The following is a 25,121-nucleotide window of genomic DNA, read 5'->3' on the forward strand; positions in this document are numbered from 1 at the left end:
TCTCTCTCTCTCTCTCTCTCTCTCTCTCTCTCTCTCTCTCTCTCGCTACAATATCAACTGAAATAAATTGCACATCTTTTCCAAACAGAGCAATTTCTCCGCCATCTGTTCACCAACGTAAATCAGGGCTTGTTGATGTAAACCTCCTCCATCCTCAAACTCCCCCCAGTGAGGACTGAATCAGGCCTAATCCCCCTAGTCTCCCCTGCCCTCTAAATCATCCCTGCATACTAATGGCTCTATATGCAGATAGAATGGGTCTATATGCAAAATGCAAAACACAAAACCAATGATAGATTGGTAGCAGATTTTTTTTTTTTATCACTGTAACAAAATGGCAGTACAGTACAGTTAAAAAGGACTTTAGATATCCTGATCCAAGTAACCAAACCGGTCTTTTATTTCTCTTGGAGTAACCAAGTTATCAGCACAATCCATAGTGGGCCTGTTTGAAAAGTGGCCGAGAGGAGTTTTCTTATTTGTTCAAAATAATATTTCAAATTTTACTGAAGGTATATTAAACCCTTGATTTTTTTTGAACCTCCTATAGTTGGTGACTGATGAAATATTCTGTTGTGTGCTAAAATGGCAAGTTGAGAGTGGATCTGGTGATGATCTTCATGATATGTGACGTCTTGGAGATTCAAATGCAGCTTCACCACCCTCTTCACGCATGCAGATGTTTCCACATGATAATCGATAATCCAGCCTAACCCCCTAATGCCAAGGATTAACAATAGCCAGCCACAATCCAGCCGCGTGTGGGACAAGATGAACCAAAAGGAGAGGATGTGTTATTTAATAGGTTACTATTTAAAGGCAAAACCTGGAGGCCAAAGGTGCAATATTTAAATGAAAATGTTGGATAAAATTCTTATATTTTAAACTTAAGCCTTTCCCCAAGGTGTCCTCACAGCCCTAAAGAAAACAATAACACATGTGAACTTGTGTTTTTTAAAATAAATTGTATACATTTGACTAAGCTGTTCAGAGTTGTTAAGGTTTGTGCAAAACAACCAGCAAAACTTTGAGCTACAATAGTTCAAAGCAACATCTGGCCGGATGAATACTTGGGATCTATGGAGCAACAGGAGCAGGTTTTAATGAAAACAGATGGCTTGACAGGATTATGAAACACACACACACACACACACACACACACACACACACACACAGATGCATGCACTTCACAGACACAAGAGATGATGAAACCACAAGAAAAAAAACACTGAGGAAGATTGAAAGTGTTTGAACAGGCTTGGGGCGATTTCCTTAATAATTCAGCTTTATATAGCAAAGAAACTTGGAAGCAACTGTCTGACCCGACTGCCTGCATCATGATTTATTTTAATTCATTTAATTGGGTACTTAATTTGCTCTCCGAGGCTTGGCATCGTCTGCACACCTAAGTGGCCTGGAAATGGATCAGTGTTAGGCCCTTTTCTCCTCTTTCGTTTCTTCATTTCAATTCAAATAAAAAAGTTTTTCATTTATAATTTGATTCCTCTACGGAAAACACGCTCAGACACGCGCGTTACATCTCTTCGGCACAAATAAAAGAGGACAGAAAGCACATAAAACGGTAGACGCGCATATGTTTTCATGTGGCCAAAGTTTGTTCTGACAGGCCTAATGGATCTCTCTATAGGAGATCCATTGCTTCATAACGCAGCACAGCACAAACATGGCTTTGAAGAAACTTTCACTAATTAAAGTCTCCCTCATCTTATTAGCCCGACTAATTGATTCAATTTGTCTTAGCTCAACTATTGGCTTTGACCTCTACTTAGTTAATGAATTAATTGATTTAGCCCAAGTGTATTTCGAGGAGTCAAAGAGGATTTTGACATGTTGCCCCTTTAATCTTGCTTACTCCAGACACTCTATGGGTCATGACGGCAATGCATTGGCAAAGGTTTGAAAAGGGTGGAGGGTGGATGGCCGTGGATCGCAATTGTCACTCCACAAGGCTACCGGTGCAGAGCAGATTTGGCCTTCTGCAGTTTGTCAGTCCGTGAAGAAGCAGCCTTGGCGATGACATTTTAAAGGCTCCATTCTTCAGCTGCTTTCAAACTTGGAAAGACACTTAAACCTGCACAGAATCCGCTTTCCCTGACCAACCTCCACCTTCAGGAAGACGAGGCAATATTCCAAAGGTCTTCATGTTTTGGAGGGGAGAAATACGAGTCAATAATATTGTCGTAATGTATGATTACAACCAGTATACAGCCTTTACAAGGGCACTTGGATGCCTAAATTGCTAGCATCCACTTTATTGACATCGTTTTTCTTGATAATGATACGAGACAGAGGAGCTTCCTCAGCTTGGATGCAGTTATTAACCAGATGAAGGGGAAAGGCAAAATCTAAACTTGGCACTATTTAGAAGCTTTAACAGTGCTGCGTGTGACCATTTATCAAAGACAGCAGAGCTGGAGTTTGTTCAAAAACACCTATATAAGAAGGAAGAGATATAGCTTGGTGCCATGCACTTAAATGTGCTGCTTCCTCATCAGAGCACGATTGGAAAGCACTGTTTACATGTAGTGAAACCTGAACAAACAGCTCCCTCCTGTGGTGGAAAATCTAAATGTTTTCTCTAGTGTGCTCATCTCCAGGCCAACATCCCACAAGGGAAGTTTCATCCAACTGTTTCTCAAGAAAGAATAAAAATGCTCTAAAACGTTTAAGACAATACAAACATGTGAAAATTGGGAAAATACCTGCTCTCTTTAAATATTATGCACGGTATGATTGTTATTTATAGAGAAAACTTCTAGCTTCTCCTATTACAGCCTGTGTTCCTGTGAGCAGATTATGTCAGATCGCCGATTGTGAAGCACCAATTTGGAACTTGGCATCGCAACTAAATTCAAACGTTGCTTTGTTCTGTTTCATCAATGAGCCTTGTAAATAGGTCAACTCATGTGATTTAGACTCATTAAAAAAGAAACAGCTGATCTGTGTAGGACAACTGTAAAGTTGTGTCTTGTCAGTTTTTGACACACTTTTACAGATCATATACTTAAACTTGCGTGCTTTAACAATCAAAGTGTAACCAAATTAACAGAAACTTATCCTTCTACGATTCCTCGGACCTTTCTGTCGTTTAAGATTTGTCCTCAACTGTTTCTGTTTAACATTTTTAATGCTCAGGTTTGAATTTCACTTGGCCAACATAAATGTGAACTCTCATGGAGATCATTCTGATTCCTTGCCCTTTATCAACCAATGTCCTTTTCTACTGGGCCAACATTACTTACAGTATCCTTGAGAAGGGATAGTTCTTCACTATCCGACAAGCAAGGATAACCCTCAAGGTATTTTTTTTCTCTAAAAGACCACCATTAATCTTCTAACCAGAAAATACTGCAACCCATTACAAGAACACTTCTCTAGGGAGTTACGGAGGAAGACAGGCAGAGACGTTTCTTGCTTCAGCTGGGACAAGAAGGGCAACAACCTGCACTTCTTCCAAAAATCCAATTCAGTGCAAAGATAGAAAAAAAAAAGAAAGAAAGTGTCCGAACCAAGTTACTGCTAAATGGGTGTGATGACTCAGCGATTTACAGTGTAAGGAAGTATTTTGTGAGTTTAAGATTACTAGGATCAGCAGTATCTCTATCTGAGATATCGAGTTTAAGAAGTTTTCAGTTTGGGATTTAGTGAGTTATATTTGGTGATGAAAACTGCAGTCTCAAAATAACAAAAAGTAACTTAAAAAGTAAAACCATACTGACGTTTTGCACTGGCACTGTGGCCACAGGTGGAAAAATGATTGAATAGCGATGAAGTTAACTGGTCCATGAATGAGCTTTGATGGGATAACGTGATTTATTTTCCGATTGTACCTTAAAATTAATAAGATATGGACGAGGCCATAATTAATGTTCAAGGTTCCTATGATAAATCCCCTGATGTAACTGTCTGTTAATATTAAAAATGAAGAAGCTTCTTGTTTTTTACTAAATCAAGGTTCCAGTGCCTCGGTTTAAGGTTGTTTGTCACAGTGATGGAATAGATATGAAAAAAAAAGTTCATAAGTAGGCTACATGATCACACGAGCAAATGAAAGGGAGTACTGTAAGCAGCTCTTCTAATAGCTTCAACATATGACCCCAAGCTTTAAAAAAAATCTTTATCAGAAAGCCTTCAAGGAGAATACTTAGAAAAATAAGCCACGCAGATGGATCAACCATCCACAGTATGGCTGGTGTTAGGTGGGTTTTTTAGGCTGCAGCCTGTTACCACTTCATAGCTTTGATGTCGACTGAGGTGGCAGTTGACACTTCTCACACTTTGCTTTTAATGGGAATTTATCATTTAATAAAATACATAAGTGGTGCAGAGTGAGTGCTCTCTTGTGGACAAAATGCCCTCCATTTTATATACATATATAAGTCCGAGCTGACTTCAGACTTTGGCCGCCACTCAAATTGTTATTTGATATATTTGATCATAATGTGAAAGCAAAGTACACAGATTAATACATTCAGCCTCAGGAACAGTTTTATGAGTGTTTGTTGAAATATGATAAGGTTTGTTTTTCTTAGTTTGTATAATGCCGCTTTAAATTCCCAGCAAAGTGATCCAGCACACTATTAAAAACTGCAATAAACTATTTTTTTCACTTTTTTTTAAAGGCCGTATTATGATTTAGCATCACCTGCTGCCACCCGGCTCGCTGACAGATAGCTGGCATGTAATCATTCCGCCAACCCATAAATCTGCACAATGAAGGTTACTTGATATACAGAGGGAGAGAGATGCTTCACACACTTGCGTGTAGACGCACTGTGCAACCTTGTGTGAGATTTACAGACTCATGACTACGGATGCACACATGACCTTTGCAGTGCAAGTTTTTTTGGTAATAAAGGGGAAAAGTTACAAAGCCCTCTAACATAAATGTTGCAGGTAGATGTGGGATGGCAGAAATAATGATTTTATAAAAATACTGAAAATTGTTAATCAGAATTTTTTTTTTTATATATATAATTTTGTGGTGTTTTAGTTCCTGAATCTTGTGTATTTGTAGTCAATGTTGTAAAATATTGTAAAATAAATAGTTCCAAAGGCCAAACGGTGTTGAAATCTACCTCTTTCTTTTGTTTTAGGGAAGTAGGGAAAATTATACCAATGTAGATTTGAATCTAAAAGCAAACTGAAATCATCTTCCCAATGCCAAAACTACACACATAAACAATATACAATCCCACTTTAATGTTTGCTCCAACATATGGCTGCGTGAACTGAACTCCAAAACCGAGCATCCTTCTTCAGGAGCACTTCCCCTTTAAGTCGGCAGCTGTCGTCACAGCAGGATGACTCATATATTTTGCGACGCGACGTACACGCAACCCGGCTCGCCGTCGCCGCCTCACCTCCGCTGGCACGAAACAGTGCATCGTGGAAAAGAAAGACAACAAATCCCGTGTGTTTATGTCACCAGCCAGCTGTCTATAATGTGAAACAATGCTCCAGTCGTCTGAGACTCAAACGCCAGTTGTTGTTTTTTGGTGAGGAGGAAGTCGTCGTAGTGTTGCATGTAAGATTACCATTGGTTCTGCACGATGACTTATTTCTAGACCACAATATATATGTAAGTTCATAGTTTTTTAGGCAGAATATAGTGTGTGCTAGCTATGATTTAGCCATTAATACACACATTGTTAGCTTTATGCTCAGACAAAAGCTTACACCCATCTGTTGAAATACCCAACGTACGGGCCTGCATTTTCTTGTATTAGGTTTGCAATAACGTACTGTGTGTGTTATGAAAATATATATAAAAACATGAAGTAACAATGTAATTTCTTGCTGCATTCAAAGGGGAAAATGTTGCTGACTGGAATTCAAAGCAGACGGGCCCTACCGGCAGCTACATCACATTCCTGGGCTCCTGCAAGAGCCACTCTTTGCTCCACAACCAAATGAAGCCAACTTCCTCCACCTGTCACTGGGACTCCTGTGCACTGCGCTGGGCTCCTGTAGCCCACCCATGCCTGTGATCCCCATCCCACGGCGGGTGCGCAGCTTCCATGGCCCCCACACCACCTGCATGCACTCGGCCTGCGGGTCGACGCACGCCTCTAAGCTAGTGCGCACCAAGTACAACAACTTTGACCTGTACCTGCGCTCCCGCTGCATGTACAGCTTCCTCCGCTTCCTCCTCTACTTCGGCTGCAGCCTGCTGACCTCTCTGCTCTGGGTGGCGCTCTCCGTCCTCTTCTTCGTGCAGTACGTCAGCGTGCGCGTACTCCTGCGGCTGCAGTACAAGTTGTCCATCATTCTGCTTTTGCTAGGGCACCGGCGCCTGGACTTTGGGGTGCTTAATGACCTGATCATCTACAGCATGCAGATCACCATGTTTCTGGTGGGGGGCCTCGGCTGGTGCTTCATGGTGTTCGTGGACATGTAGCTCCAGATGGGAACGACCGTAGTGTTATGGGACGACATCTACCTTTCTCGTGTCCCGTAGCACTGCTCTGCATCACTGTCGGCTCGAGTCAAGAAGACCCCTTCGACGTCAACTCAAAAATCGTTTTGGTCTAGTTTCAGATATGATAGAGCCCATTAAGAACCTCTGTAACAACTGTGTGGACAGTCCTTTTGAAATTGTTGGTCCTGTATAACTGGGAGAGAACCACCTGGCGGCTGAATATCAACACTGATGCATGAAGTCAGTCAAAACCGCTTCAATTTCAACTGTATTTTCATGCCATTTGTAAACCGTTTTCACAACTTTTTGAAATCTTGGCTAGAAACTCATTTGTTTACGATAATGGAAAATGTCAATGTTGCATGTCAAAGTGACTGAACATATGAATGATGTGCATCACGGCCGTCTGATGCAAGACATGTAATTTGTGCCAAAAATGCCACGCGCCGGGCCCCCCCATCGGATAAATGTAGCACGATTCCCAGGTTGAGAGATATACGGTTGTGTAAACAAACTACTACATCACGTAAACATACATGTACCACAGAGACTCTGTATCTTATGGTGGATAAAGTGACCAAAAAAAAAAAAAAGTTGTCCAACAGTGTGTGTAATGTGGTTTTGTGAAAATGGTGGGGAAGAATAGAACAAGTGACTACACATCAACTCTTTTTGTAAAGTTATTAAATGTATTTCCTGTTAATGAAATGTTTGGTGCTTTTGCAACGCATGGCCGAGTGAATGTGTTTACTGTGTTGGCCAACACCCATGATAGCATGCCTCGAGCTGTGTCACAAGAGTGTGTGTGACGGGTCAAATTGAATTTGAGTGTCTTTAGGTCAAATGTTCCATCAGTCGCTCTCTTACACGTTGTTTTCACAGCGCCTCTGACAGACTTCTCTGTTTAGCTTCCTCCAGCACGCAAACACCAGCCACGACTCTAGACCCCGCCGTGCCTGCCAAGCATAACAATGGCAATGGCTGTGTCCCAATCACCTTATATAGCCTCGTTTTCACGTGGCATTGAGTATGCTTACAGAATCGGAGGGCTGAGGCACTAAAGAAAAAAAAAACAAAGCCTTTTAAACTTAACCCCGCATAATTTGCGAGGATAAGTGTGCCAAGCATCACCTTTAGGTTTTATCTGGCTAGTGTGAAAAAACAGCAACCAAAGAGTCTATCTTTAGATGGGAGCTTTCGACACAGAGGCTGGTGGCCTGACTGCGACATGCTTGAAACTGGTATGGCCTCGGGCTGTAATTAGATAATCGGGAGGGGGGGGAAACAATAAGCTTTTGTTTCGGAGGATCAACACGTAATATGCCTCATGCTCTGAGCTGGGCCGATCCGACAGCCCAGTTACAACAGAGGAGCGTCTAGAGAACATGAGTTGTCTTGTGATGTCAACATGGTGCAGAAGGTAGGCGTGATGATTAAGTCGTGGCCTGCTCATTTTCAATTCTCCTTTTTGTCTGAAAAGCTGAAGTCGATTGCTTATGTCTGAATGACTGGTCGGTTTCATTTTTATTTATTTTTTTTACTTTTGTCCAGATTATTGATTGGCATTGACGCCTCTTTTGTGTTTGGTTATCTTTTGAAGTTCATGAAGCATGTCATGCCACGTCAACCTCATTCACCCAAAATTTGATCTGCTGTGTTGCTGCTAGACCGCGGTTAACAACGGGAGCGAACAAAATCCGCTGCCGTTTTATTAGGCCAGTTACAGTTTTACAAGTAAAGCTGGACGGAAAGTCATGATGAAACATCTTTAATTTCCTTGTAAACCTGAATGAATTTGTAGTTACGGCACCGACCTACGTATAATGACATTATCAACTCGCTACCGAGTACCACAGACGCATGATAGTCCATGTAGGGACGTTACAGTGCCACCATACACTGTCTAAATACTAAGAGGTACAGTAGGTGCACTGTGAATTCTATCAGATGCCATCAGCACACTGTAAAACCATGTGGGAATATCACAGGACTCCTCATCCTGGTACAGATAAAAACATGGTACTTTATTGGAGATGTCAACAAAACCTTTACACCGTGAGATGACAGAAAGTTACAGATGAGCTATAATGTAATATAATATAAGGAGAGAGCGAAATAAAGATAATCCAGTGCCATCATGAATCGCAACAAATTGGGATATGGCCTACATAGATAAGTTTACACAGGAATAAGTGGGAAGTGACAAAATACGTTTACTAAATTGGTTAGGCCATATACCAGGAAGTAAATCCATTTGATCAGAATTTATAAATGCAGTTGATTATGTGTTTTACTCAACGTTTATCTGATGGCTGGTGTCTGAATGCTTCTTTTCAGAAAAGATTTGATTTGCAAAATAGTATGATAGATTGCTGTAGTTTAACGTCGATCACTTACGACAGGGGTTCGTAAGCTGGAGGTTGTGATCAATTTTCCAGCGGTCACAAGCTGATTAAGGAGTTAGGATAATTATGTTTCTTAACATCCAACTATGGCATGTCTGAATATGTTCAGTTTGGCGAGTGGTTGCAATTTGGCTTCAAAGGGTCGCAAGCCAAATAGGTGAAGTATAGAAGTATACAAAATACATTCAAATGTATATGGTCATATAAACATTCAAAATATATAATGTTGCATTCTTTGTGACAATCATGGCGAATATCCTGCCACCGTGAAGTACAGTAGAGCCAGTAGCAGTGATTTATTTAGTGAGCTGTGTCACTGTGGTATCGCATGCCTGCAGTAAAGAAAAGTTGACTTGAGGTCACACCGCCGCCAGTTGGCGCTTATAATTTAGCAGAACAGCGCACATGCGCACCGTGTAGCGTGAGCTGTCATCACATTGGGACACGTGAGGCAACCACACATGTACATTTTATTTAGGAGCACAACGAGCTCCTGTCTTACTCACAGCCGCATATGAGGCCCCTTAATACGTTGTCTTTTCGTTGACATATCACACCCAGCGTCGGTAGCGGGCTTTAACTCGCCGCGTGGGTTTTGGTACAGCACAGACAGAAGTCTGCACCTTTAAGCCCCGCAGAGTGCACCGAGTTCGCGTGTCCGTAAAGGCGGCACGGTATGACCGAACGCCGCTGACGGTCCGTTTTTGCCGCGTAGACTACAGTGTACCTACAGTAACCCGGGCAGGTCCTCCTAAAAAAACAAACACACGTCTGCGTCTTTAAAAAGAACTCTTTACCGGGTGGTGCATGATGTCAGGCTGCATGCACTGTTCATGTGAGCGGCGTTCACTTCCTGCAAAGGGATAGGAGCGGGCAGAGAGAAAAGAGAGAGTGGGATAGAGATGGGGGGGAGAGAGAGAGAGAGACGAGCAGCCAAGATAGGACTGGAGTGATATAGAGTGAGCCAGCGGACGAGGGGGGAAACCGGGCCCTGCTGTTGTTGTGGGGTTTTTTTTTTTTTTTACACCCCGCAAACTTTACAGGTTATCCGAAGAGAGAAAAGCCTGCCACATCTGCGCCAGCTGACAGCCGCAGTTTATGGAATAGCGACATATTTTCGGGTAAATATATCCCCTTCTGTCTTGGCTTGATGTTTACAATGCCTAGCTTTTGTGTGACGCATAGGTCTTTTTTTTATTTTACCGTGCATTATTCCCTCGCTGCTCCTTCTTTACAGCCACAATAGGCAGACCGCACACCCCGACTGTCTGCTGACATTACAGCATGGGAGTTAATTTAGATGAAACTACCAGCTAAACTAAGTATGACTCCTAAACTTTCATGAAGTGATCTCGCGAAACGTGAATGTTTTCACGCGGAGGATAATAGGTGTACCATGCGGTACTAGAATGATTTAAGGAGTCCTATGTGTACCTCTTTACCATCCATAAATGATTGTAGTCTAATTATAAAGCCGGGCAGTACTTTTAAACTCTTAACCACAGGAAATAGTGGTGTCATTAGTTGATCGGTGTTGCGTCACGATGAAGCCAAAACAACAAAAAAAAAAATCTCTCCGCCCATAAGGATCCATTGTGGTGCTATATGTTGCATTGTTGCGTCAAGGAATGGGCCTACTTTACACCAATCAATTGAAGTTGCTGCTGTGTGGGTCATTATTGCACACGTGTAGTAATCGGTATGCGGCTGGCTTCCCAAATTCTCAACCTTAAGCATTTTCCACGCATTCAATTGTCAGCATTGTTCGTTCCAGGTATTCTTTAAATTGTGGTTTCATCTTTAACATGTTTCCTATGTACAAGAGACAAAACAAGACATGACACAGGCTATAAAGTATTTGGGCCAAAAAAATGTGGTTCATACACTTTACTGTTGCCTGCTGTAGTGTCAGCTGTTTACCTCACCTGAACCCTGCAGGAGTCATCAGAGTATACATGCAATCCCCCTCCCCCCCTTTCTCCTGCATATACATACATGGGTGCAGTGTGTGTGTGTGTGTGTGTGTGTGTGTGTGTGTGTGTGCGTGCGTGTGTGTGTGGCTAGCCAGCTTGCAACTTGTGGCATTTTTCTTCATTTCCTGTCACTTTCCTTCCCTCTCACACACAATCTCTCTCTGTCACCCTGCTCTTATTCTCTAGTCCGCCGCCAAGCCGTGCGTTTATTCTCAAGATGACTATGAAAAATACAAAATCCCAAATATTTCCAAGTTAGTTATGGTCTACACATCTTAATCTCTGTCATGTGGTTTCGACACAGACCGAGAGTGTAGTTTACAGTATATGTAGCATCCTGGTCCCCAGACAGGTGTCGCGCAGGTTGGACATTAAAACGACAGCTTGGCTTATGGACTCGTATGAATCATTTAGGTAGCGTAGTGGCGTTCCTCGCCATTTTACACTTTTGAGTCCCACTTCAGAGTGTTTGAGCGTTTTTAGTGCCCATCTGTTTCTGCTTCTCCCCTGTAGAAACATCATGGGGCATAACAAGGTGTATCGTACTTCCCTTTTGAATTACTAAAACAGTGTGAATCCATAGGTGTGCCTGCCAGACTTAAAGGTAGCTTTTACAAGGTGGTTTACGATATCCCTCCCCCCTAAATACGGGGAAATCAGATTGGGGTAATGGGAGTTTTTTACTGCCAAGCTTCTATCTTCAGTGTTTAACACAACATACATGGAAAATGTGGGATTTTTTATTTTTTTTTCCTCTTTCTCTCGAAACGGAGGCCCTCCAACGCCACTCAACTTTGACTTGGACGTCTGCCAAAGGGCTGTGATGGCTCTCAACAGCTGTATTTGTGTGTGTGTGTGTGTGTGTGTGTGTGTCTGTGTGTGTGTGTGTGTCTGTGTGTGTGTGCGCGCGTGCTCGCTGTGTCCCGGCATGCCCTTCCTCCATAGGCCTCACATTATACAGCATTCCACAAGGGGGCCCGGGGCTGTGTGCAAGTGGGGAGTGTCAAGGAGAGAGAGAGAGAGAGAACGACAGCACAGTTTCAAATATAACTGATGCGGATACTGGCAGAGAAGGGTGAAAGAGGGAGAAAGTACAAAGGCTGCGAGAGACTTGCCTCATCTCTTGTTACAACCCTGAATGAACTAGAATTGAGGTTGCCTCAACACATGAAAGGCATATTGAGGTTATACAAACTATGATATTCTTAATTTCTGAGAACACAAATATTTGAGGACAACAATAACACATTTGGAACATTCAGAACCTGGAGTTTTTTTCCCCTTCATTTTCTCTGTGTGTGTCTGCTTGGTGCACTCTATATGCGTGTATACTCATGTGGGGAGTGTGTTTATGTGTGTTTGATTTTCCTTTCCTGAGACGGTAATGAGTCATTGCTGATGGTATGCGATACAGGGCACCAGTCATGCATCATATTCTCATACATTCTTGTATCCACTATGTAGCACAACAACTGCTGCTGCTGCTGCTGCTGCTGCTGCTGCTGCTGCTGGTGTGTTCAGGCATGTTGGTTGCTGCTATTGGAACAGTTTAGGTTAACTGTGACGAAACGTCTTTCTGCTGAATTGAATGTCAAGAGTCAAAATTGTGACTTGTATGTTTTAGAAGAAGGCGATTCTAATTGTATCTACCTTTCCTACACATATCAGTTGGTCTGCACTCCAGCGGTTTGTAAGGTGTTTGTTTCCTTTGAGTGGCGGCAACTGGAATTTGTTCGCATATATGAATATACCATTTCCTATTGGTTCTGTTTGGCCAACGTGCAAATGTTTTGTCATGTAGTATTTCGCAGAGCACTTAAACTAATGTACCAGAGAGATGGAATATAAAAATATGACAGTTTGGTTCTCTTCTTAATGTGCTGATGGTGTCTGTCAGTATCGGGGGGGGTAGTTCAGTATAAAAGCCTGGTAAGGTCCATAACTCTGAGATGAATTTAGTGTTAGCCATCCAAAAAGGTTTGAAAGATAGAAACAGAAGAACCAACACTCTGTGTGGGTTTAGAGGTGCGAGATCCGGGATTTGGGAGCATTCCGATTGCCTCTCGAAGGCTCCCAACGTGTCGACGGCGAGCCGGCTCGTCTAATGGCGCTAAAAGTGCAAACTTTTGCGAAAAAGTTGCTGACAGAGCTAACAGTGTTTACCTGAGGTGGAACGGGTTTATTCAGGTAGCCATGTTTTTCCTCACATAGCAAATGGTTGTTTTCTGCTATATTAACTCTAAATGTTAAATACAGCCCCTGTTTTAAAGGGGTATGAATCCTCATCTCCTGAAATGCAGATTAATAGTAAACAAAGTCGGAGGCCCCGGTGACCTTGCCTTGTCCACATATTTTCTCATCAAAGCCCAAATTAAGTTGGGACTCGCATCAAATCAGATTGACGGCTTTATAGGCGAATCTGGCTGCACTGCTGATAAAATAGATTAACTTAGTTAAACGTTAAACGTCCAAATGACTAATGTTCCCTGGTCTGTCTTCTAACTGATATAGCTACCCGGTAGGCAACGTTTTCCACCTAAATCAATAGTTTTTTAAAAAGGGTTTTGATGATGTATATATGTGTAAGACTCCCTCAATAAATTTGGAAGCAGAAGATTTGCATATATCTTGCATGACACTATTAATTTGCAGCCAGACTGCATGTTAAAAGGTGATTGCCAAAAAGGGTTGGGCAGTTCCTCAAATGCACCGCTCATTCCAATGAATAAGTCATGTAGCAGGCTCTTGGAATTCACTACTACCTTTTGTCAGTCCCTCCTACTTTCAGTCTTTCACACAGATTTGAGGCTAAGGTAAATCATAAAATTAATTTCTTATCCCCCCCCCCCCCAGTGGTTTGTAGTCTACACAGAGATGGTAATATTGTTATGGATCTGAGTTTCTACTACCATTAAGTACTTTGTTTGTCATTTACTGTGGACGGACACACGGGTACAGTGCATTTATGTACATGCTGAAGTACAGAAATGTGGAAAAAAACATAACGAGGGAGCAAATGTGAGAGAGAGAGTATCAGCTAAAGCCATTAGGAACCTTAAACTGTAGCTCATTCGGGCTACTTTGGCTACGTGCTTTTCAGGAAGCCTTCCAAGAATTCAGACAATGAACAGTAAACATGGCATGTTCCTCAGAACAATTCCACATTAGATCTCAGAGATCACGTGTCTCTCCTTTTCTCAGAATTGACTGCACACACACACACACACACTACATTGCTGATAACTGCAGCAGCTAAATCGCATGTTCCATGTGTATGTACTGTACTTGCATTCGACAAGAAGGAGCTCTCACAAACTGACAAATGTGCAGAATCTCTTTCTCTCTAACTCTCTCTCTGTAACACTCTCTCTGTCTAACTCTCTCTCTCACTCTCTCACTCTGTCTCAGAGATTTCTGGTAAGTGACATGTTTGGCTGTTGGCATAATGCCTAGCAAGATCACATGGCATGAATGTCGTGCCTGTGTGTGTGTGTGTGTGTGTGTGTGTGTGTGTGTGTGTGTGTGTGTGTSTGTGTTCATTTGTGCTTGAGTAGAAAAGAAAAAAAAAAGAAAAGAAAGGGAGCATGTGCACATTTGATTGTTCCAAGTATTTTCAGCATGAATAGGAGCACGTAGCCGTAGCGAATAATTATGTGTCGAGAAGTATGATAAGGACGTGTTTCTGATGGTCATGAGATTTCATTCCCAAATTGGATGGAACATTTTATTTAATACTTCACAGTCGAAGCTATTTTGCCTGATTTTATGGTATTTGTGGCATCATCACATAAAAAAAATGAATGAAGGTTATGTAGCCTTATAGAGAGCTTGTTTCACTTGGTATTGTAACATGTATTAGGGGCGATTCTGAAAAAAAACAGTATTACGGCGGGCCGTGCATTTTACACCTGGTTGAATAACCTAATTATGAGCCTTAGCTACCGTTTTTATTTGTTTCTAGGGGTGTAATGATACACGTACGATACGTTTGAATAATACTAGTGCATTTGGAAAATGCAGAAGCTTAAATTGTGGGAAATATGTTTTCGGTGGACTGCGCTCACGTAACAGACAACGGGCTTTGTGACCTCTGAACCCGGAACAAAAAAAATGAAACAAAAAACTGCTGAGGCGACGCTAAAATAGCTTAACGGGAAAACAACCGCGGCAAAACCCGCGATGACGGGATGCTTTGTCATTAACGGACAAGTCGGAATCAACGTAATTAACTCAATAACAAGAACAAACTCGCATGAACCAGTCGCATATATTTATGTGATGTCCAGTTTTTCTGGTCTTGAGAAATCCGTTTCTCCTCCTTCAGCCATTGAGTGTTAAAAAACACAGCTAGGTTAAAAAAAAAAGAATCTACACCAAGCAAAACGCTCGAGATGTCATAACTTCTCTTACATATGTTTCAACCTGAACACTTAGTAAACACTAACATCTGCTAGCTAGCTTTCTGTTTGACAAAAGTCACGCTGGCCCACTGACCAATCACGGCGCACGTTAATGCAGACGTACTTAGCAGGCTACCTGGGTAGCAGTGGCACGTCAAAGAATACGCCCAACATGTCAAACTAAAGATCTGATTGGTTGAAGACTATGACAATCAACAATATCGTCCCCATTTACTTTAATCTGCAAGGTCTAGCTAGAGGACCTCGGGCCTCTCTCCTTACGTAGAGAAATAGAGGCTGAATCTGATTGGATTAAAGCTCTCCTTGAAACAAGCTGTGCTGGAAGCAGCGCTGCAGGCTGGAAGCGGAGCAACAGAGGAAGACAGGAGCTGTGCAATGAGAAAATAAGCAAATGGGGGGGGGGGAAATGATAATACATGTAGTGTATTTGTGAAAAATTATTAAATTATAAAATAGCCATAACTTTGTGATTCTGTTTAGGCCAGCAGAGAAGGCTTAGCTGGCCCTGACGGCCCACCACTGCCTGGCACATGATTTCCCATTCGGGGAACTCTGGTTGAACTCCTTTTGTGTATTTATGTCAGGGCTCACAACCTTAAGGTCACTTGTATTGACTTAAATATCTCTAAAGAAGAATGTGTGACCTTAAATATACCAACATTTTAAACCCCCCCCCCCCCATATCTTTGCAAGGGCTTTTGTAACTGAAGACTGTAGCTTGATAAATTCTCAGATCCGTCAAGTTTCGGTGAGGGGACATTAGATTTACTGTGAAAGTCAAACCTATAATTCGGGGGGGGGGGATGACGCATGCTGACATGCACAAACACACAAATTCACAAACGCATAAATAAAACCCACAGAATCATTCAGATACACACAGAAGTAGAGAGAGAGAGAGAGAGAGAGCACTGTGGATGGCATTTATCCTTGTAGCCCACCTCAATTTTCCATGCTCTTTTCGCTGTGTGCTGTACATAATTAAATCGCTGCAAACTTCAAGTCTCTCTAGACTCGTGCCAGTAAACAAAGCATGCTAATTAGCGCATAAGGTAGTAAGCGAGGAAAGCAAATAGGCTGACCCCTTCTCTGTGGCGATGACCTGTCCTGTATGTGCTCTTCATGTCCTAACAGCCTGGCAGAATGCTGGTAGGAGCCAGTGGAAAAAGACAGGAATCTGAGGCGGGTAGTTTTCACTACACAGCCCCACACACACACACACACACACACACACACCCCTCCCATTTCCCCAGCTAACATGCGTTTGCAATTACTTTAAAATCACAGCATTACTTACCTGATGCTTGCAATTGTGTTCCCTGCAGAAGGGGGAAAGCCACACTGACTTGATTTTGCCTGTAAATTTATTGGTTGTTAATATGCTAAATTATAGAAATGTCCCTTGTTTTGTGGTTGTTCTGAAGGCAACAATTAACTTAATCATCCCTTGATGTGCTACGTAGCTACAGCCGGTTAGCGCCTTTAGCATTAGGACTCGAATTTAGGATTAGGACTCGATTTTTTTTAAAAGACAAGATATCTTACCAGCTCCCCTAAAGCTCACTATGTAACGCCTTACATCTCGTTTATTTCACCCATACAAAAAAACGTTGTCAGGCGTTGCTCCTTACCAAAAAAAAAAAATAGCACGCAACTCCTTTTTAAATGGACAACTTGATGTTTTTGTACTTGAGTGTTCTTAAAATGCGATATGTGTTTATTAGTGAGCTTTAGCGGTGCTGGTAGGCAGATTTATTTATTTTCTACAGTTGGACAGAGCAAGGCCAGCTATTTCCCCTTGTTTCCAGTCTTTGTGCTAAGCTAAGTTAGCCAGCTGCTGTCGGTATCTTCATATTTATATACCTATATATGAATGTGAGAGTGGTATTGATTTTCTCATCTAACTTTCAGAAACAAACCAAATAAGTGTATTTCCAAAAATGTGGAACTATTACTTTAACATTGAAAATATATATATTTGAATTGATACATTTGTAGCTATATGAAAAACAGTATAGGCCATATTGTCAGTCCATCCGCAAACCAAAATAACCTTTTACTAAAAGTAAAAAAAAAAAAAAAAAATCCTGTTTAAAGTTTTCACGATGTTATCTCCTTAAGGGAGGCTATTATAACTGAGACTTTAGTACAGGATCACGCAACAGCAAGCACTTTAAGTCATGTACACTTGTGTGTGTGTGTGTGAGTTCATTCTGTGGAATTACCACATGATTTAGCAATAACACTCATCCTCATTTGACCCCCATCTATATGTACATACGACTGAAAAATGCCCTTTTCATTGAGTCAATGTTCTCTCAACTCTGACTTGAGAAAGAGATTAAAAAAAAAAGCTCTGTTCGCAGAGCTCGGGCCCTTCTCAGTGTTGGCCATGAGGTTAACCAAGGTGGCATGTTATTTGATCACATGTATGCTAGCTTAGTCTGGTGCTGACTGGGAAACTCTTGGGTCACACTGACGGGTGTTTGCGTGTGAGGGTGGGCATGGGGGGGTAATGCACTCAAAATAAATGTGAATGTATTGCTGTGCACTTGAACAAACAAGGCTTTTATAACGCGTAACACTAGACGGCATTCTATTATTTTTATTATGGGAAACGTCCCATGTCGTGAGACGGCCTTTTGATTCACCTACCCTGATGATCATATCAAACTGCATTTCGTTCCCCTACTCCTGTTTTTTTTTTTTTTTTCTCTTGCATGCAAGATGATGAATTAAAGCATTCTGTCTGCTCTAATTGGAAAAAAATGTACGTGGCTCAGCCGATGTGGGCACTGCTCTCTCTCTGTATATGTCTTTGTGTGGGTGTGTGTTTGTGTATGCCTGTCTGTAGACAGTGGGACACTGATGCTGAAAGATGTGTCCTCATTTTTGTTTTTTTTGCACTGCGCTGGGCTCCTCTGGCGGTCATGTTGGGCTGCTCTGATGTCACGCATGTGTCACTGCAGAACATTCAGCACAGCGCGGGGTGATCAAAATGGCATGTTCATCATCTCCATATCCCCCCTCCACCCCACTCCTCTCTCTCTTCTTCTGTGTCACTCTCTTCCTGTCGCTCACTCTTATACTCACTGTGCTATATGCACTGGAAACTTTAACACAGTTTGTCGTAAAGGTGCCACAATCCTTCTCCTCTCACTTTCCCCCTGTTTGATTGACACTCTTGCTGCAGCTGCTATCCTTATCATTTTTAATTGTTCTTGGATGAACATTCACTGGCATAATGTGTCACATTCTCCCAACACATGAATGCCTAAAGACCTTATCATTGAAATGGCTTTGCAGCTGGTAAAAACCTATAGACCGGCAAAGGAGACTTTTTTTTCTCAGCGTGAATGAGAAAGGGAAGAACTTCTGAAGGTCCTTAGTCTCATGGATGGAGCTGTGCTTCAGGAACAACAATAGGAATTTGGTACGAGCCCTGGATAGTAAGTTAGTTATTCTTTCCAAGGCACTCCCCCAAAATGCACATGTTACAGTGCAGTCATTTTCACATTACTTAAATGTTGGTAGTTAACAGGGCTTGGATTGATGAGGCTGTGAAATTGATTAATAACTATTTTGCTCAGATGTTTTAAAAATAATTTTAGCTAAATACTCTGACTGTTTGAAACCACATCTCAAACATTTTTTTTTATTATTTGTTTCCGTTATCAGCTTAAAACTCCCCCAGCAAAGCTTAAGCTCTTTGAGATTCAAACGCCCGGGAACTCCCCACCCGCCAGAACCTTTTGAAGTTCCTTGGATGAGTCTGAAACGGCAAATCCAGCCCGCTTTGGCTTCTAGATCGAATTTGACCTGGATGACTAAGAATCTTCGTAGACAAGAATCACAATGCTGACATAAAGACGAATATAAATTCCAACCACACTTGGAGATAAAGTGTGAAGTATAAGGGAGGAGGGGAAGAAGAACGTTATGGTGAATCTGAAAACCTAAAAATGAAAAAATAATCGTACCCTGTCGAGCTTTTGATGACTAGTAGCAATGTTTTTATGAGTAGGTCCCCGTTTTTGTTTTTGTTTTTTCACACGCACATGTACGAGCATGCACAGATGCCGGCGACGCAATTCACACTTCTTCCACCGGTTTCACGCTATTCCACAGTCGGTGGCACTAATGCACAAAGAAACGCAGCAATGTGCCAACCGAGGCAGGATGGAAACAATTCAAGATTTGAAATATAATAATTTCTATAAGGAAATGCACTCCGCGGGTTTATTAGACCTTAAGGACACGCATTATGGTAAATAACACTGAACATGAAAAATGTTTTGATTATTGTTTGAATTTTTAGTCAATCTATTCAACAGATCGATGTTAAAAATACATACGTTTTGTACAATGAAATATTTTCTCACTCACTCTGTTCACTTAGTGTCTGTTCTGTATAGCCTGTGCAGGATCACCACTGATATGCTTTCATTTCATACCGATTCACCCCATTTCCCATTTTTCACTGTCTCGTTCACCATGAATATCAAATCACGTTTTGGTAGAAAAACAAAAGCATACAGACTGTCTCCATTGATACACATACACTCGCACACATGCAGACCTCCTGTGACATCTAACCTAATTGTAGTCCTTGTGTGACACTCGGCAGGCCCACTCATGGCACTTGTCCCCAGATGAAGGCCATGTTAAGGAGGATATCCATGGGGTTTTAGGGCCCTGTGCTTTTCCAAACAAAAGTGCAAGCAACTGCACAAATCCGCTGTGTTTTTAGCATACTTGAGTATCAGATGTCTCGTGGCCAGGAGCGCGAGCACAGCAGTAACACCCCTGCTTTGTAATTGTACTTGCAAGAATAAATTATCAAGGAGCTCTAAAGGCAGGTGTCAACTTCAGCCAATCAGCTCCGCCTCAAACCTGTCTACCTTCCGTATACAGAAATGAGGGAGCGCATTCGAGATGCAACAAAGACTTCTCCGGAGAATAAACCGATGTCCTTGTCAAAGCAGGAGTTCAACACCCCCGCTGTGATGCCAAGGGCAAACACTGTTATCTGTTCACATACACTTTGTACCATGAAAAAGTTTCGCAATTTGCATGCATTCACACTGCTCCGACAATTGGGTACACCTAGATAAAATTAGCCTTGCAGTAAACCCTACCTTCATGAAGGTAGGATAAGAAAAAACTGCATAACCCTCCCTTTTTTTAAAATTTTTAACAGAATTATTTCATACAGTCCCCAACTTTTGCAATGAAACTGTCATTAAATATGCCATGCATACCAAAATTGAGAACAATATCAGTTTATTTTTAGGTAATGTCACCACCAAATGGGCAAATCTGCCTGAGCCCATCAAAACTGATACTTTGCTGGCAGAAGATAAGTGCACACCAGCATGAAATTAGCACCCTTGGGCTCATGCAAAATGTACAGTTGTGTGTTACGCTTTGGACACCCACCAGTCGCATGGCAGCTGGGAGCCGATGCCAATGTAAAGGATTTATCAGTATGAAACTGGCCCCAAAGAAATATCACATGGCACTCATGATGCAGTATACTGTATCATTGTGTACACACACACAAATGCTGCTGCTTAACATCCACGCATTTGTTCTACTGATGCCATTCCTCGCCTTGGCGGACTCTCCCTTCCCTCCTTTTTCTTCCTGTGCTGGTTTTCGTAGCTTCCTTTTTAAGTTGGAGATCGGGGGGGGAATTTTCGGTCTTGTGTCAGTGTTTGTTTGAAACATCTCAGTCTTGCGTGAGTTTCCCTGCTGCTCCAACGTCACACTTATGTGTTGCTATAAACTGGAACGACCTGTTGGCCCCTGTGCTTCTGCAATATGAGTATTACTGAAAAAAAACAAAAAACTCTTTGTCCTTTTAACACATTCCCCTGTTGTTCTAAATGTTTTCTTTCCTTTTCCGCTGTCATGTAGCAGGATTTTGTTTCCCAGAAAATAGCAGTCTGAGAAGACTCTTTGGAACTGACATCTTGGCGTCAGTAATGTGGAGGTGGAATGTCTTTTGATTAGAACAAAGTGTCAGTTTGTTGATATCACTTGGCCTCATCTGTTGCCTTCCAAATACAACGGTTTGAAATTACACCACATACCAAATTATTGGACATTCTGATCATTTTTTGAATGGTAAAATTATTGATGCAGCCAATCAGGTCTATTTAGCTCAATGGTATTTGATTTTTTTCTACAACATTTTGTATTTTCTTTGTGTGTTTTGTCGTCTTGGCTTCCCCAGTTTCATTCCCCATCCAGACCTCCTTTTTTCAGCATTACCTTTCTTTATCACTCAGACTGATTTCCCTATTGCTCTCTCTAACTCTCTTCTCCCCGTGACTGTGCTTTGTCAACTTCTCTCGTTCTTTTCTATTTGCATCTTTCACACACACTCCCTCTCTCTGTCCTCGCTCCTTTTGTTCGTCTAACTCCTCTATTCCACCCCTCCTTTTTTGCCTCTCTCAATTTATTCTCCCCTAATGTACCTTTTCAATTTTTCTCTCCCTCTATCTGTAACTCTTCAGCTCTCAACTGTACGCCCAAAAGCCATCATGTATATTCAAAGGGTATATGTGAGTTGACGTATGGGTGTGTCTAGTTGCTGGAGTTTGGTGTGATATAGTGGCTGCTGCTTCTGTTTGTTTGTTTACCTCCCACAGCCACTTGGAGTTCATTAGCAATGCCTTTGCCTCAGGAGGATCATCAACACACACACTCACTCACTCACTCACTCACTCACAAACACACGGACATGCTCTTCCTCTGTCTTTCCCACTATCTCGTTTTCTCTCACGCACATCACCACGACTACAAGCCACACAGACCGGTAGCCCACCGTTACAGGAGTTTCCTGTCACAACTTTGTGTTTGGTGAAGTCTCCAACCACAGACGTGTCGGAGTTTAAGCTGCAAAAACAGGTCGTTAATTTGCTGCAGTGCTGTCTTCCTCCATAAAGCGGCTGCGTTTTTACATATGTGTTGCAGTACGTGTTTATGTTCGCACCTTTGCCTTGTCCCTGCACTAGAAAATGGATGGATGTTATTCGTCATTTTATACAAATGACATTTGAGCCTTTGACTGATTGATTTTAGGGGAAATAAACCGTGTCCACTAATTACAGTAGCAATAAGAGTTAATATTGCATGTGATAGGGGTGGGCACTAAACAAAATGTATCAAATTATGAATGTCTTACCAGTCTGAATCTCAAACCACAAATTTAATTGAGTTCTGTTATAAAATTGAGAATAGCTACAAAAAACGGTATTTCAAAAAAAGAATCGTTAGTTTCCGTCGTTCAAACGGCTCCTAATACAATACCTGTTAGAATACATTTTGAACACAACCTACATAGTGTGATTCTAAATTAACTTGTACAATTGATTTTGTCCGCTGCTAGCAAACGATCTGTTAACCCACCCTGACGTTTAATATGCTAACTTGTTAGCACGCAGTAGCCTATTTACACTTACTGCAGATTCCGATGAGGATTTATTTGGAGTTGTGTTGCTGGACACACGGCGAACGTTCAATCTCCTTTAGCTCGTTTTCTTTTTTTTGGTCTCGAACAACTCCTGAGAAAAACATCTGTCTCTTTTGGGTTGGTCACTTTGAGCGACCCCTTTCACATTACGCACGGTCATTTGTTCGTTGTTATTATAAAAATATGGATTTGTTTATCATGAATAACTAAGAGGCGACTTCAGATTCATATAACCAGAAATTCAACAAATCAATCTGCTGACGTCCAGAAAACTGTACGTGGTCATTCTGTTTCCAGCACAAGAAATACATTCTCAGGTACTGATGTATTAAAACTAATTGTGAAACGATGATATGATACAGGTTTTAGTTCAAATCATCCCGCCCTACTATTTAAGTTTCTACATGACTTACTATTCACATTGTCATTTTTATATTGCCACGGACAACATTGTGCCATTTCTCCTACTCGGACCACAAGTTACATTATTGGTGCATATTAAGTGAATACAAGTGGAAATATACCAGACAACATTCAGCCCACAACAAATCATTTCATAGTTGTCTGTTTGTTACATAACTGCATGAATCATAGGGAGGTTTTTTCTTTTTCTTTCTTTTTTTTTTTTTTTTTTTTTTTTTTTTAAAGAAGACGATTTTGATCCTGACTATGTGCAGACAACGTCACCCAGCAGGGTCTATACACAGAGAATGATGTTGCATTAAAAGCAGTGCTAAGCAGCGTCTCTCTTTCTCTTTCTCTTTCTCTCTCTTTCGACATCCCATAATGATACTCAGACAGACTCAGTCAGACACCCGCTTGGTCCCGATTGGTAGAACTGTTGCCAGGGAGCGTTGCCGTCTCAACGTGGATAGAATCTGTTGTCTGGTACACTTTAGACATGAGAACAACTGCAGGATCTGAATATTTATAACGAGGGGACTGTTCATATTGAGATTGTATAGCGGGAACATAAGCGCGAGAGGAAGGAGCTGTTCCTATTCAGCGCACTTCAAAATGTCTTCTCATTTCCTTTTATTTGTGCATTGCCGTACTGTAATAAAATATGAATTAGCGTGATCACTTCTCTGTATTTGTCTTCTGAATGCCTGTTCAGCTTAGTTAGGTTTTTATTATCTGCATCTTGATTAAAAGTTATTACGACGCCAACTTAACTTTTAGATTCAAGTTAGTGGAACTGTTCTATAAAGTACAAAATTGCAAATACATGAGTCATAATTGTGTTTGACTTTTGCAGTCTTGTGTTTGAATGATACCCTATTGTCATTTGGTATCGCTACAGTGTAACTAGTAATTAAGTCTGTGTGCATGTATGTGTCTGTCTGCCATCTGGCGAATCGTTTCATTTCTTCATATTATTCAAATATGCCTGGACCTGCTGCTACAGTTAATAACACTGTGCGTAGGTATGAATCCTTGATTTAAAATGGATGTAACGCATTCCAACAAAGCAACCAACAGCAATCAGATCTCATATCTTAAATCACAAACTACGCTGCCACACACATGCACGAACATACGTGCACATGTGCACACGCCTGACAGAGTGCCAAAAGTCACAGCCGCATATATAACGTTGATTATCAAAACATGCCTAGGTATGCGAGAAACTTTGACATGGAAATGCAAACACAGAAGGAAATGAGGACACAGGCAGCAGAGAGGCACGCACGCACACATGTAGTCACTCGTTGAGGGAGTTCATGCCTTTATATTCTTTCATCACGGATGTGCAAAGTCTATATTTAATGCAGGCGGGAGGAGGCTGCAATATCAGTGTGAATGTTTGTGTGTGTGTGTGTGTGTGTGTGTGTGTGTGTGTGTGTGCTTTTATGGGCTTGTGAATGCGTGTGCCCGTCCTAGTAATGTACATGTGCATGCATATCGGCAGATTCTGTGGCGCATACATTTACATGAGCATGCGGCCGTGTGTCGGTGTATATATGTGCAGTGTGCCACACCGCCGTCCTGTCTGCCTGACTCAACATATTCTCCGTTCACTCTCCTTTGCTCGTTCTCGCCCCCTCCCTCTTCCTCTTTTCCCTCACTGCCCCCCTCTCCTCTCCTCCCCTCCCCAACCCCCTCTCCCCCTCCCTCTCTTTCTGCCCGGCTGGCACGTACATGCATGTCTGTAGACTCTGTACTGTGCTTGCTGCCGTGGCACGTGCCAACCTCACTGCAATGCAGCCCTGTGTGCATTAATTGGCAGAGAGACAGTGTGTATGTGGTATGCAGGGCGGGAAGGATAGAGAAAAGGGAGAGGCGAGAACCAAGGAGGCGATGTAAGGACACAATAGTCACAATAACTTATTGATGGGCCGATGGATGGACACTGTCTGTCTGTCTGTCTGTCTGTCTGTCTGTCTGTCTGTCTGTCTG

The 25,121-nt window shown here is 41.9% G+C and overlaps 2 protein-coding genes across 4 annotated transcripts in view; both read left to right on the plus strand.

The window, feature by feature from the left end:
• Window positions 1-5,355: 5,355 nt before the first annotated feature.
• tmem250 (transmembrane protein 250) lies at window positions 5,356-8,507 on the plus strand. Of its 3 annotated transcripts, none has more exons than XM_031860259.1 (2): window positions 5,356-5,548; window positions 5,833-8,507. In XM_031860259.1, the coding sequence occupies exon 2, from the start codon at window positions 6,002-6,004 to the stop codon at window positions 6,419-6,421; it is 420 nt and encodes a 139-aa protein (XP_031716119.1). In that variant the 5' UTR covers window positions 5,356-5,548; window positions 5,833-6,001; the 3' UTR covers window positions 6,422-8,507. The 3 variants fall into 3 exon arrangements, with proteins under 3 accessions (XP_031716119.1, XP_031716120.1, XP_031716121.1); XM_031860260.1 differs by having other exon boundaries at window positions 5,356-5,519; XM_031860261.1 differs by having other exon boundaries at window positions 5,535-5,602.
• Window positions 8,508-9,329: 822 nt separating this feature from the next.
• nacc2 (NACC family member 2) overlaps window positions 9,330-25,121 on the plus strand; it is a 29,668-nt gene continuing 13,876 nt past the window's right edge. Inside the window, exon 1 of the mRNA XM_031860402.1 lies at window positions 9,330-9,968. The gene's annotated coding sequence lies outside the window, so the exon portion shown is untranslated. The remainder of the gene's footprint in view (window positions 9,969-25,121) is intronic.

Source organism: Anarrhichthys ocellatus, unplaced genomic scaffold (genome assembly GCF_004355925.1).
Source record: "Anarrhichthys ocellatus isolate YVR2014 unplaced genomic scaffold, GSC_Weel_1.0 scaffold23, whole genome shotgun sequence".
Classification (NCBI taxonomy): Eukaryota; Metazoa; Chordata; class Actinopteri; order Perciformes; family Anarhichadidae; genus Anarrhichthys; species Anarrhichthys ocellatus.

Excerpts from the sequence above, each read along its gene's own strand:
- tmem250 (XM_031860259.1), top strand. The coding sequence starts at position 6,002 with ATGCCTGTGATCCCCATCCCACGGCGGGTGCGCAGCTTCCATGGCCCC.